A 13,403-nucleotide genomic window follows, 5' to 3' on the forward strand; every position below is an offset into this window, starting at 1 on the left:
ACCCTGCCACAAGCGCAGTGTCGTCCGCAAACAACAGCTGGCTCACCTCCCACTTTTCTCCATTTTCTTTAACCATCTCCAATCCCTCACCCACTACCCTAGCATTCACCTCTCGCACCACCCCATCCATGTATAAGTTGAACAGCCAGGGCGACATAACGCATCCTTGACGAAGTCCCACCTTTACTTCAAACCACTCACTCTCTCCATTTCTAATCCTGACACAAGCTCTACTACTCTCATAAAACGAATTTCCAAATAACTTGTAATTGTACTTACTGTTAGTTTTACCTATGTGCATAACCTTGCATTTACGTATGTTAAATTTGATTAGCCATTTTTCAGACCATTGCTGTAGTTTATCTAAATTTTCTTGAAAATCTAATTGGTTTAAGTGATCTTTTGTCATTCCATACATTTTATATCATCAGAAATTTGGAGACTATATATGTGTGTATATATGTATATATATATATATATATATATATATATATATATATATATATATATATATATACAGTATAAGTAGAGTTAAATGTGATTGCCAGTTCTAATTTTTGTATTTTCTTTAAGGTATTCTCGTTGTGTCTTAAGATAGTCTTTATGTCTCTATTGAGATTTGAGATGATTTCTCTGTAGGAAGCCATCTGTGCTTCCAGGTCGCGATCTCGAGTCTCTTAACTCCTCTTCATAGGCCTAGTATAGTGGCTGTCTCTATATTACAGTTAATACTGAACTGAAAATGTCAGATGGATGGTATTTAAGGGCTGGACTAGCTGTGTTGTGTACTCGTTCTTGATGTTGATTGGTTTGTCCGATAGGGTGATCTCTCCCCGTGTTCGTGTTGGTTTTGCCCAGTAATAGAGTTCCTCCTCATGCCCGGTAGCGCTAACAGGTCGGGCGTCTGGATGTTCAGACTTGGGTTGATATCTTTGATTAATAGTGCTTCTAAGATGAGAAGGCGACGGGTATCTTGGCATGTCGTTATGATGTCCGTATTTTCCACCATTATTTCTCTTGTAAGGGTGTTATGGTGTTCGTGTCTTATATGGTTTTTGGGGGCTCCAGATATAAAAGAGTAGGTCATGCATCTGCTTAGCATAATCGTTGTCATGCCGAGATAGGTAGAAGGTAGACCTTCACAGTCCCCTAGTGCGCAGGCAAATCTATATACAACATATGACTGTTGGGTTGGTTCTTTCTTAACGCCAGGACTATTACGTAGTAGTATAAGGCTAGATTTTTTTTTTTTTAATATAATATGATGTTTAATGATTTTTCGGGGTTTGCTGGTTTTACGTTTCTGTTTACAATTTGTTTCAGTATTCTATCTTCTTTGTACGCTGATAAGAAGTATACCCTATAGTATATTTTAATTCCATCTATTTCTATGCCAATGATCGATTATTTTCTTGGTTACTTCATCTATACTTTGTTTGATAAACCCACTGTTTAATAGAACTTGTGTGGATCTTTTTATTTCTGTGTAAACTTGTTTCCATGTGCTACAATGGGTGAGTGTTCTTCGTATGTATGCACTAATGGTTGAATCTTTGTATCTTTGTGGCCATTCACTTTTACCGTTTAAACATTGTCCGGGGTTTGTGGGTTTTACGTGTACAGTAGTCGTGAAATTATCTGGTTTTTGTTTAACGAGTATATCTAAACATGACATGGATCCTTCTTTGCTGTTTTCAACCGTAAATGTTAACCCAGAGGTGTCTTGGAGGCAACTTTTCAGTACTTCAATATCTTGACTACACGTAGTTTCTATGAAGATGTCATCAATGTAGCGGCAGTAGATTTTAGGTTTTCGATCTTATTAAGAACTTCTTCCTCAATGCAGCCCATAAAAAAGTTTGCAAACAGGACTCCAAATAGAGTACCCATAGCGACGCCATCAACTTGTTGGACTCTAGGATGGCTATATTGGGAGTACTGTCGTTATGATAAACACGGTCAACTATATAGCTAATAGTGCGCTCATTTGGAATGTCTGTGAATAGCTTTTCTACGTCCAACGAAGCTATGATACCATTGGCACTATTTGCCTTCAGGATATCTAAAAAGCCGGTTGCGGAGTCAGCTGTAGGTAGCATGGACATATGGGGTCCGTATGGCGCACAATTGTTTAGCTATGTTGTAGGTTGGGGATGGGATTTGAAGTATGATGGGTTTGAGCTTGTTACCTGGTTGGTGAGTTTTTACGTTGCCGTAACAGTATCCCATACTATAGTCTCCCGTCAATTTAGTAAATTTGATAGTGTAGGTTGCGGTATTGTCTATCGGTATTATAATATTTATTTAGTATCTTCTTTACGATCTCCGTGGGATCCTTTGCTATCTTTTTAAATTTTGTTTTATCCTTAAGGATGGTATTTGGGTATCTATTTTATCCATATACTCTGAGGTGTTCATGAGGACAAAGGAGGCAGCTTTGTCCGCTTTTCTTGTAGTAATGTTAGGGTCTGCCTGTAATTATTTTGCTGCCATTATGTGTCTATGCTCTATTATTTTACTGTTGAAATTTCCTCTTGTTTTAGATGCTTCAGTGACAAGTTCTTGTATGATATTTGGTTTTACGTCTACTTCACCTCTTTTGGTTAAGTTTTCTGTCATCAAGAAGGATTTCACATTCCACTCTCTTTTGGTGCTTTCTTGTTTGGATATGATGCGGCAGTTCAAACCTAAATTTAAACATTCTTCTTGGTCTCGGGTAAGGTCTTATTGGTGACGTACTGTCATTGATTCAATACTGATGGTTGAAGCATTTTGTAAAATAGTTATACGAGGCATTCGATCACGCCATGTGATGTTAAGGATAGTTTGAAGACAGCGTATAATTATGAAACCCTTCAAGTCTTCTGATTTGGGCCTTATATAAGCTCCAAGTTTCACTGCCAAATAGTAAGATGGATAGACAGATTGCCTGATAAACTTTAATTTTAGTCTCCACAGTTAGAGCACGGTTTAGGAAGACGCGTTTGGATAATTTTCCAAAACTTGAGCTTGCCAATATAATCCTGGTATGGATTTCATTTTCTGTGTACCAAGTTGCAGAGAGAATGCTGCCGAGATACTTGAAAGACTCAACGGTTTTCAAGCCTTTACCACCGATATTAAAGGGTGGTATTGGGGCGGCTGTGTTGTGTTGTATTGGGAGCACCTCAGTTTTGCTGGCATTCATAACCAGACCACCTGCTGAGTAGATACTGTTTACCGCATCCAGATTTCTTTGAAGAGATTGAGGGCTAGGTGCAGGATAGGCGGCATCATCAGCATGTTGCATATCAAAGACATAGGCAGTGCGGGCTTTTGTCTTAGCCTTGAGACGCTGGGGTTTGAACAGGTTACCATCAAGGCGGTAGTTGACGGCTATGCTGTCGTTTTCAGATTTATACCTTGCAAGTAGAGTGACGGCTGCTAAATATATGTTGAAGAGGATAGGTGCAAGGACACACCCTTGTTTGACACCAACGATAACAGCAAACGAGTTCGAGATATTTCCGCCCATACAGACATGGGCAGTCATGCCATCGTGGAAAGCCTTGATGATGGCCATGCTGTGGAGTGCTGTTTGGAGTTCGGTCAGCTTATCCTGATTATGAAACTGTAAGAGGCTGGTAGATTGAGGTAGACAAGTAGGTAGATAGAGGGGTAAATGGCGATGAATTCATTTTATGACTTACATGTTTTGAAAACAATGGCCGCTAAGGATTTGCAGAACTGTATATTCTCGCTCACCGTCCAATGTTTGTAAATACAAGCTAGGGTATCGATAGAGGTGATGATGTTGCGAAATGTAAACGCTAAGCCACTTCCTTTCGTGACAAAAGTGCTTACGTAAGCAGTATTGCTTGAGACAGTATAACAGCCTTTCTGATTTGAGAAAAGGGAGGAGAAAAATTATTGGTGCACGGAGATAAATTCACGGCCTTAAAGGGTGGTACTTATTTGTAACGTTCAAAGTTATTGGATGAATTAAATATTGACGTCGAACCAGACTTGGCTTGGTGAGTGTACAAGAATCCCAGGTGGGATTCCTCGAATGTAATTACTTCAAACCAGTTGTAAAAGTATAATATTATTCGGAAGAAAAGAAAAAGAAAAATACGTTTAATTCACCCCATATTGAATCCTATATACTTGACTAAGAAGGACGAAAGAGGCATGGGGCCTACAGATGAGTGACTTACAATACAATGATGAAAAAAAAGTGAAGAAAGTTAAAAGTGAAAGAAGAATTACAATATAGAACTAACAGAAACATTGCTCGGTCAATTTGCTTCTTCTTAGTTTGCTTGCGTATTGGAGGGCGAATTTGGAAAGACACAATAGACCGAATTAGTCTGTGATCCGTCCAACACTCAGCGCCTCTGAGGGCTCTGGTAATCAAGAAGTCTCGGAGATCAGCCTTGCGAGTTATTATGAAAATAATTTGACGCCTATGCTTGGAGGGTGGATGGATCCAAGACATTTTGTACTTGTTAGGGAGTTGAAACACTGTGTTTGTTATGGTGAGGTCATGAGTAGAGCAAAGATTCAATAGTCGGATACCATTGGAGTTCTCCTTGCCAGTTCCGTGGCGTCCTATGACTCCCTGCCAAACATCAAAGTTGGATCCAACTCTGGCGTTGAAGTCGCCCAAGAGAATTACTTTCTCATTTTTTGGCAGGTTGTGGAGCAGATTGTCTAGTTCTTCATAGAACCTATTTTTTGTCTTGTCCGGAGATGAAAGTGTGGGAGCATAACAACTAATTAATGTGACAAATCTTTGTTTCATGAGGGGAAGACGCAAGGTCATAAGGCACTCATTTGCACCCACAGGGGCTTCAGAGAGGCGGTTGAGCAATAATGTTTGTACTGCGAAGCCCACACCATGAATACTCTGGGAATCTTTTGGTAACCCCTTCCAGAAAAATGTGTAGTCAGAGCCCATTTCCTGTAACGAGTTCTCATCAGCCAGTCTGGTTTCACTGAGCGCTGCAATGTCGACAATGTATCTGCAAAGTTCAGATGCAACAAGTGCAGTGCGCCTCTGAGGTCTGTTCTGATCATTGGTGAGTGGTTGGTCCATCAGTGTCCTGACATTCCAGCATGCCAGTTTCATATATTTTTGTTTGTTGTTTCGACCACGCCAGAGATGCCTTGGTGGGGGTGGTTACCCACCACAGGTTTGGTGGGAGATGAACAATGTTTGGGCCTCTTTTCATTGGCGCCTCCTCCATGGAGGTGAGCAGTGTGGCTCCCTAAAAAGGGCTGCACAGTCATACCCCGCTGCCTCAGGGGGATATCATCTCCACAGTTGCCTAACCCCCTACGACTATCAGGACTACCGCCATGCGTCCAAAAGGGGAGCTAGAGACTTCCAGACACATCTATGTCCTGTTCCCGTCACCCCCAACTCTCGTCGTCGCAGGACTTGGTTGAAGTTAAGAAGAAAGTGAAAAATAAAGAAGTGAAAAATATGGAGGTAAAGAGGATAAGAAGACCTGCGCACGGAAGAGATTTAGGTGCAGAAACGGCTGCGCCCTCCAACAGGTGCACACACTTGACCACAGCAACAACTAGCACCCGATGTCATAGGGGGCCCAGGACAATCAGTAGTTGTGTGTGGCTGCATTGCCACGCCAGAGCTCCGGACACTAGTTGGAGACTGCCTACACTTTGGCACATCACGGGCAAGGGGAGGCTTAGTTATAAATCCGGCCTCGACTCGACTAGTGACCCTGTTAGAAAGCTTTAAGGAAAGAATTAGTGACTGGGTATTACCTGTACTCACCCCTTTCCGCTCAACAGAGCTACCGCCAGTTTGTCCGCGACTGCTTATTTGCGGTGGCCGAAAGGGTCACTGACTTATTCGCAGCTAGCCATAACATCGTATGGCCGATCCCCTATCCGCAACCATGGGGACGCGCCCGATGGGGAATGGTCGCCCCACACGGGACACACACACACACACATACACACACACGCACGCACACGCACACACACACACACACACACACACACATACACACACACACACATACACACACACGCACGCAAACGCACACACACGTGTGTATATATATATATATATATATATATATATATATATATATATATATTGATAAGTATTTTAGACAAATTATTTGGATGATGGAGAACATAAACACAGGGGAAGGCTCGGAACCCTAAACACTAACGTTTCGTTCGCGTAGAACTTCTTCAGAGAGTGTATGTAGAACTGCAATTGAAGTTTATGTACTAAATCTAATTATCTTTTCGGACACTTGGGAAAGGTCGTTTTTCTGGCGTGCTTTAGAATTAAAATACTAGTTTCTTTAGCTAAATTGATAAACCCTCCTCGATGATTCGATGAATTATTAGTTGAAATATATGCTGATTTAACAATTCTTCTAGTGAATTTATCAAAACCTTTATGTAGCACTTCAGCTTCTCTCCAGTTTGGTAAATGATCGAATTTTTTCCGCATGAACTACTAAAGAATTAGATCTCCTATGTGCTTTTATGTCGTTTTTTTTTTGTGTTCATAAATTCTTTTTTCTAATCCTCTTGACGATTCGCCAAAATAAGCCATTGAGCAACTATTGCACGGGATTTTGTATACGACGCTGTTTTCGGAATTGGTTCTCTTTTCAGAAGTCTTTATTAAATCACCTATCCTCTTGTTAGTTATTTTAGCTATGTTCATACCTGATTTTGTTAAATATTTGTCTATTATTGGTGACGTTTCTGAGCCAGGTACTGATATATAATTTGTATTATTTTTATCATTTCTCTCTTTCTTTCCGCGATTGTAAATATTTATTGCTTTTCTTTTTGTTCTTTTCAACATTCCCTCTGGATATCCAAGTTTGTCAATCCTATTACTATACCACTCTTTGTCCTATCATCATGTGCGGAGAAGTAATGTACTAAATCCTCTTTGTTTGTTTCCTTTCTGTATACTGAGAAAGTTACATTTTTTCCACTCGTCGTATTAACGTATCTAGGAAGGGCAATTGTCCGTTTTGTTCCTCTTCTACGGTGAACTGAATATCGCTGTTGACCGCGTTAAGCATTCTCACTTTATTATTTACATTGGTGTTTTCGGGGATGATTGCGAGGACGTCGTCTACATATCTAAACCAGTGTGATCCCCTACCATTGATTCTGATAAAGTTTTCTTTTTCTAATAACTCCATATATAGACAGGCCATCACTGCACTTAAAGGACTACCCATAGCGAGACCTCTATGTTGTTCATATTCGTCACCATTAAAAGTAAACGCACCGAAATTTACGCATAAATCTATCAATTCTATATAATCTTGTTTTCTTATGGGTAGGTCAGTATCGTTCATATCTTTTATTACTCTCTTTACTGCTTCTAACTCACCGTTAGTGGAAATATTTGTATATAACGCCTTGACATCATAGCTTACTAACTTTTTCCCCGTGAAATCTAAATCTTTTAGTCTTGTCAAAAGATCGTTAGAATTTTTCAAATGTGTATTGCTGATCGATCCCATTGCCTGTGATAGCGGTTTGGCTAGACATTTCGCTAGTCTGTGGGGTGCACTGCCAACCCCTGAAGTTATGGGTCGCATTGGAACGTTGGGTTTGTGAATTTTTGGAATACCGCGCATTCTGGGAGGATTGGGGTATTCCTCCAGAAGTCCCATTAATTTCTTTCCTTTTTCAGTTTTATTAAGAATTTTTCTGGCATGTATTTTGAATTTATCTGCTTCATTAGTTGCGAAACCTATATGTTTTTTGCGATAAGTATTGTCGTCATCTAAGAGCTCTAACATTTTACTGATATAGTCCTCTTTTGATAAGATCACGATACCACCTCCTTTATCTGCATTGGTGATTACTATGTCTTTGTCTAAGCCTAGATTTATTAAAGCTTTCTTGAATCTTCTGGGGATGACGCATTCGTTTTTAATGGCTAACGCTTGGTAACATATAACACTCCCCTGTTTGAATCCTTTTTCAATATCGTTGTCACTCCATCTATAGTTTCTCTTAATAAAATCTGTGAATCCCCTTGTGTTAATACCAGTGTCGACTTTAAGTCCTAGCGATAGAGCTTGAATTTCAGTATTCGATAATCTCCTATCTGAAAGATTTGTTATTATTTCACGCCTTCCAATTTTATTCCAATCGCTGTTGTCACATAGACTGTTTAATTTTCGCTCTAGTCTTTCATTTTGTGATGTCTTTTCTTTTTCGTTAGAGTGTTTAGGGTTCCGAGCCTTCCCCTGTGTTTATGTTCTCCATCATCCAAATATATATATATATATATATATATTTGTGTGTGTGTGTGTGTGTGTGTGTGTGTGTGTGTGTGTGTGTGTGTGTGTGTGTGTGTGTGTGTGTGTGTGTGTGTGTGTGTGTGTGTGTGTGTGTGTGTGTGTGTGTGGGTGTGTGTGTGTATACAGCATTGAATGAGTCCCAGTGATTAGAGATACATTTTAACAACCACAATGTACTTTAGTTCTAAGCCATCAACATCGGGAGACCCAATGGAGGCCACAAGGCAGTACCACATTTCACATTTCAATTTCTGGTTGTGGCCTCCATTGGGTCTCCCGATGTCGATAGCTTAGAATTAAAGTGCATTGTATTTGTTAAAATGTATATATATGCAAAGTTCGATTAATTGAATAATGCTATGGGTCGGGAGTGGCAGTACATGTTTGTCTAGTTCGACTTTAAGAAATTCTATGAGATCAATTGTTGCGTGTATGTGTGTGAAACATAGATGAAGAGAAAAATAAAGAGACAGACAGAAAGAGGGAGACACATTTTTTCATTATTCAAGTTTCAATACACACGCACACACACACACACACACACACACACACACACACACACACACACACGCACGCACACACACACACGCACACACACACACACAAACACACGCAAAATCTGGAACATATGTGACTTGAAATTCTTGAAGAAATCTTCACTTCTACTTATCTATTTATCTATTTATTAATTTATTTGTTTTATCCATTTATCTTTTTAATACCCTGAGACCTATGTAGCATGGGCCAGCAACGGGTCGAGAAGCTCCGCTGTTGTGGGTTGCCAACTTGTTTAGTCCTCTTATCGTTTTCTATAACCCGTTCGACCGCAACATTCGGCAGCCTTGACCACTTCAGTACAGGTCCTGGAGCTGCAGCGTCTACGTCCTGGGACCACCCCCCAACCCCAAGAGTTGGGGGCCAAACGGCAGCAACTACCCCTGGCCACCGGCTCTACTCAGGTGGCACCGATCCCCAAGAGGAGCTACGCCTACCTTGGGGAGTACCACAATCCTTTTTCCCAACATGCAATATTACGTTTTTTCTGCACCAAGGGGTGATTTTCCGGCGATCACCCCTCTTCTACTTTTAGCTGGAGATGTAGAGAGCAATCCTGGGCCCACCACAAAATACACATGCCCAACATGCTCTAAACCCATTACTTCGAGCAGACAGACAAAGGGCTCAGTTCAGTGCAATATGTGCAAAAACTGGGCCCACCTCACTTGTACAACACTTGCTGACACAAACCAATACACAAACACTTGGACATGTTCTACCTGCCCTCCAGTAACTCCACTCCCACCTCCCCAACCACAGCCAGCACCCTCACCCACTCACAATTTCCCTCTGCCCTTACTCCCGATTAGTACTCCCCTTCCTTTGTCCCCGATCTCTCCTTTCCCCCCCTCTGACCCAGAACCTACACCTTCCCCACTACCACCCCAACCTCAACCCCAAACGGCAACATACAACACATACAAAACACACAACATCAACATATTACAACACAACATTGACGGTATTAACACGAAAAAACATGAACTTGAACACTTTCTTAAACAACACAACATACACATTGCGATTTTACAAGAAACAAAACTAAGACACTCACACAAAACACCATCATTTCATAATTACACCACCATCAGACAAGACCGGACTGACGGCTATGGCGGTGGACTCATCACCCTGATCCACCACTCCATCTGTTTTGTGGACACAAGTGCCACAACCAAAATTCTCCTCCCTACCACAGATAACACAACAGAAATCCAATCCATTCGAATCCGCACAGGCAACAAATCAACACTGACAATAGTTAACATGTACATTCCCCCCCAATCATCCCCCACAGTTCCAGACACCTTCAGGCCTCATTTTAGCCAACTAGCCTCAATCCCCAACCTGATCATGGGTGGAGACTTCAACGCCAAGTCGTCTGCCTGGTATGTCGACAACCCTGACACAGACAGAGGGCTTGATATACAGACTCAGTTTGACTCATTGACTATCATGAACAACACACATAATCATACACATATCCCACACCAAGCCCTCTACACTCCCTCCTCTCCTGATATCACCTTTTGCTCCCCCTGCCTAACCCCAACAACATCATGGAGAGTGGTCGGAGCCCTTGGCTCTGACCACCTTCCAATCATCATCACCACCAAAACAAGATGCACCCCAGTCGGCCACAGACACACTTACACCAATTACAAGAGAGCTAACTGGGAAGCTTTTACTGAAGAGACAGAACAACATTTTGAAACACTTAACAGTACACCAATCACAAACATAAACAATGCTGTGCACACTTTTAATACAATCATACAAAATGCAGACAAGAGATACATCCCTAGAGGCAACAGAAAATTACACAACCCCAACTTCACACCAGAAATCCAAAGCCTCATCAGACAACGTGACATACTTAATCACGGTACCCCCACACCTATCCCTCAAAACATAGCAGACCAAATACAAACACTAAACACTGTGATTGCCAATAAAATACATGAACAAAAAACACAAAATTGGCAAAACTTTATCAATACACTTGATCACAAAACAAACACCAGCAAATTGTACAAAACACTCAACAGCATTACACTATCCAACAGTAACACTACACGCTCTCACGCAGCAATAATCACAACAACAGATAATCTACCCTCAAACAGACAACAAGCAAACGCACTCATACGTCATTTTGCACAGACAAGCCATCTCACTTCTCACCCTGACGACCGACGCACCATTCGACATAAGAAAGACTTTCCCACAGACTCAGACTATATACCCTTCATAGACAGTCAGACAAAACTCATAATACATAGTCTCAAGCACTCATCTGCCTGTGGCCCTGATAACATAAGCAACATCCACCTAAAACACATTGGACCACAAGGTATACACGCACTCACAAACATTGCAAACTACAGCTATTCACACAACACTATACCCGACATCTGGAAGCATGGTAAAATAATCACCATTCCAAAACCGAACAAAGACCCAACAATCCCAACATCGCACCGTCCAATCACACTTCTCTGCACCCCCTCTAAAGTCATTGAACGCCTAATACTTAAACTTGTCACACCACATATTCCCCTTGCTGACTCACAACACGGTTTTAGGCCACTACACTCCACAAACACTCTTCTGACAAACCTCACACAAAGAATTTTAGATGGCATCAATTCAGATAGGCCCCACCAAAGAACACTTCTTATAACATTAGACATTAGTAAAGCTTTTGATGCTATCCCCCGCCACAACCTAACAAATAAAATATATAACACAGACATGAACAATAACACCAAAAGATGGCTGGCCAATTATCTGGCAGGTAGGAATGCTTACGTGTCATATAATGGCCAATCATCGCACATCAGAAACATTAAGAACGGAGTACCACAGGGCTCGGTTCTATCCCCCACACTATTTAATCTATACATGCATGACTTACCCACGCCAGACACCTCAGAAATACAAATCTCTTCCTACGCAGACGACATAACAATCACATGCACACATCGTAACACAGACAAAGCTGCAGAAATAATCCAGCCATACCTTGACACACTCAACACATGATTCATCACAAACAGACTCAAAATAGCTCCAACCAAATCTACAGCAACACTTCTCACCAACTGGACAAAAGAACACAAATACATACCTCATCTCTACATCAACAACACTCTAATACCACACACAAACACACCGAAAATTCTTGGTGTAACATACGATACATCCATGTCTTTCAAACAACACATCACAAACATAAAAAACAAATGCACACCCAGACTTAACGCACTTAAGTCAATCACTGGAACAACATTTGGACAAAACAAAGAAACTAATATAACAATATACAAACAATGCATACGCTCAGTGTTAAATTATGCGAGTCCTGCATGGGCTCCTAATCTCAGTGAGACACGCCACAACACCCTTCAAATCATACAAAACAAAGCCCTAAAAACAATTACAGGCTGCACAAATACAACATCTACAGACCATTTACACCATGAAACAAAAGTCTTCAAAGTCAAGGACCACCTCGACATGAGAGGCACACAAACACTTGCCGCAGCCACCACAAACACATTACACCCGCTACACTACATAGCAGAACACCCACACACACCAAGAAACAGTAAAACAACACCCAAAGACCTTTATCACGTACAGATACTCTCTTCTCTTCCTCCACAACCAGCAAATACCAGCCTCCGGAAACATATTCATAATCATATCACTCACCGCTCCATTAATACACTGAAAGACAACACACTGCTGCATGCCAGACCCCCTGATAGCCACCCTTCTGAATCCTCTCTCCCACGAAAGGACAGAGTCCACTTGGCCAGACTGCGGTGCGGTCACCACCCAGCACTTCTAAGCTACCAGAAGAGGCTGGATGACCGCATTGTGAACAGCTGCCCAGGATGTAACACTTCACCCCATACCATACAACACATAATGGAAGACTGCATTATACACAATCATGCACGCAAACAACACAACATACGCTCTATAAAGGATTTGTGGGAAAACCCAGTTTCGGCTATGGCATTCCTTGGGGAGACGGGACTGCTCGGACAGACAGTCTAGGGAACGACAACAACAACAACAACAACTTCAGTACAAGAGACGACGTTTGACTACCTGGGGGCCTTAGGTCATCTCAAAGATGAATAAAATCGCAAAAAAATGTGTGTGGATTAACTAGCTCCACCATACTATATATATATATATATATATATATATATATATATATATATATATATATATGTATGTACATACATATACATATATATATATATATATATATATATATATACATATATATATATGTATATATATAATATATATATATATATATATATATATATATATAAATAACTGCCGCTAGACGATTTTATTCATCTGAGGGGCGAAGATAGGTCATTTACTTTAGAAGGTTGACCTGATCTCGTGTATTGATAAACCAGGTCAACCAATAACCTCGAACGACTCCTGAGGCGACTTGACATGAGAAACCTGTTGCACCGCTCACAGAGAACTGGTACTGAGCTACTTTCT

General features: G+C 41.0%; 1 protein-coding gene across 1 annotated transcript; it reads right to left on the bottom strand.

Annotated features, from left to right (window-relative positions):
* Positions 1-1,770: 1,770 nt before the first annotated feature.
* LOC143025717 (uncharacterized) lies at positions 1,771-5,077 on the bottom strand. The gene is made up of 3 exons (XM_076185721.1): positions 4,263-5,077; positions 2,930-3,620; positions 1,771-1,938 (listed from the first exon to the last, which is right to left on the bottom strand). Exons 1-3 carry the CDS (start codon positions 5,075-5,077, stop codon positions 1,771-1,773), a joined length of 1,674 nt encoding a protein of 557 aa, XP_076041836.1.
* Between the last annotated feature and the right edge of the window lie 8,326 nt (positions 5,078-13,403).

The sequence above is a fragment of the Oratosquilla oratoria genome, chromosome 5 (genome assembly GCF_046742065.1).
Source record: "Oratosquilla oratoria isolate Oo_2021 chromosome 5, ASM4674206v1, whole genome shotgun sequence".
NCBI classification, from domain to species: Eukaryota; Metazoa; Arthropoda; class Malacostraca; order Stomatopoda; family Squillidae; genus Oratosquilla; species Oratosquilla oratoria.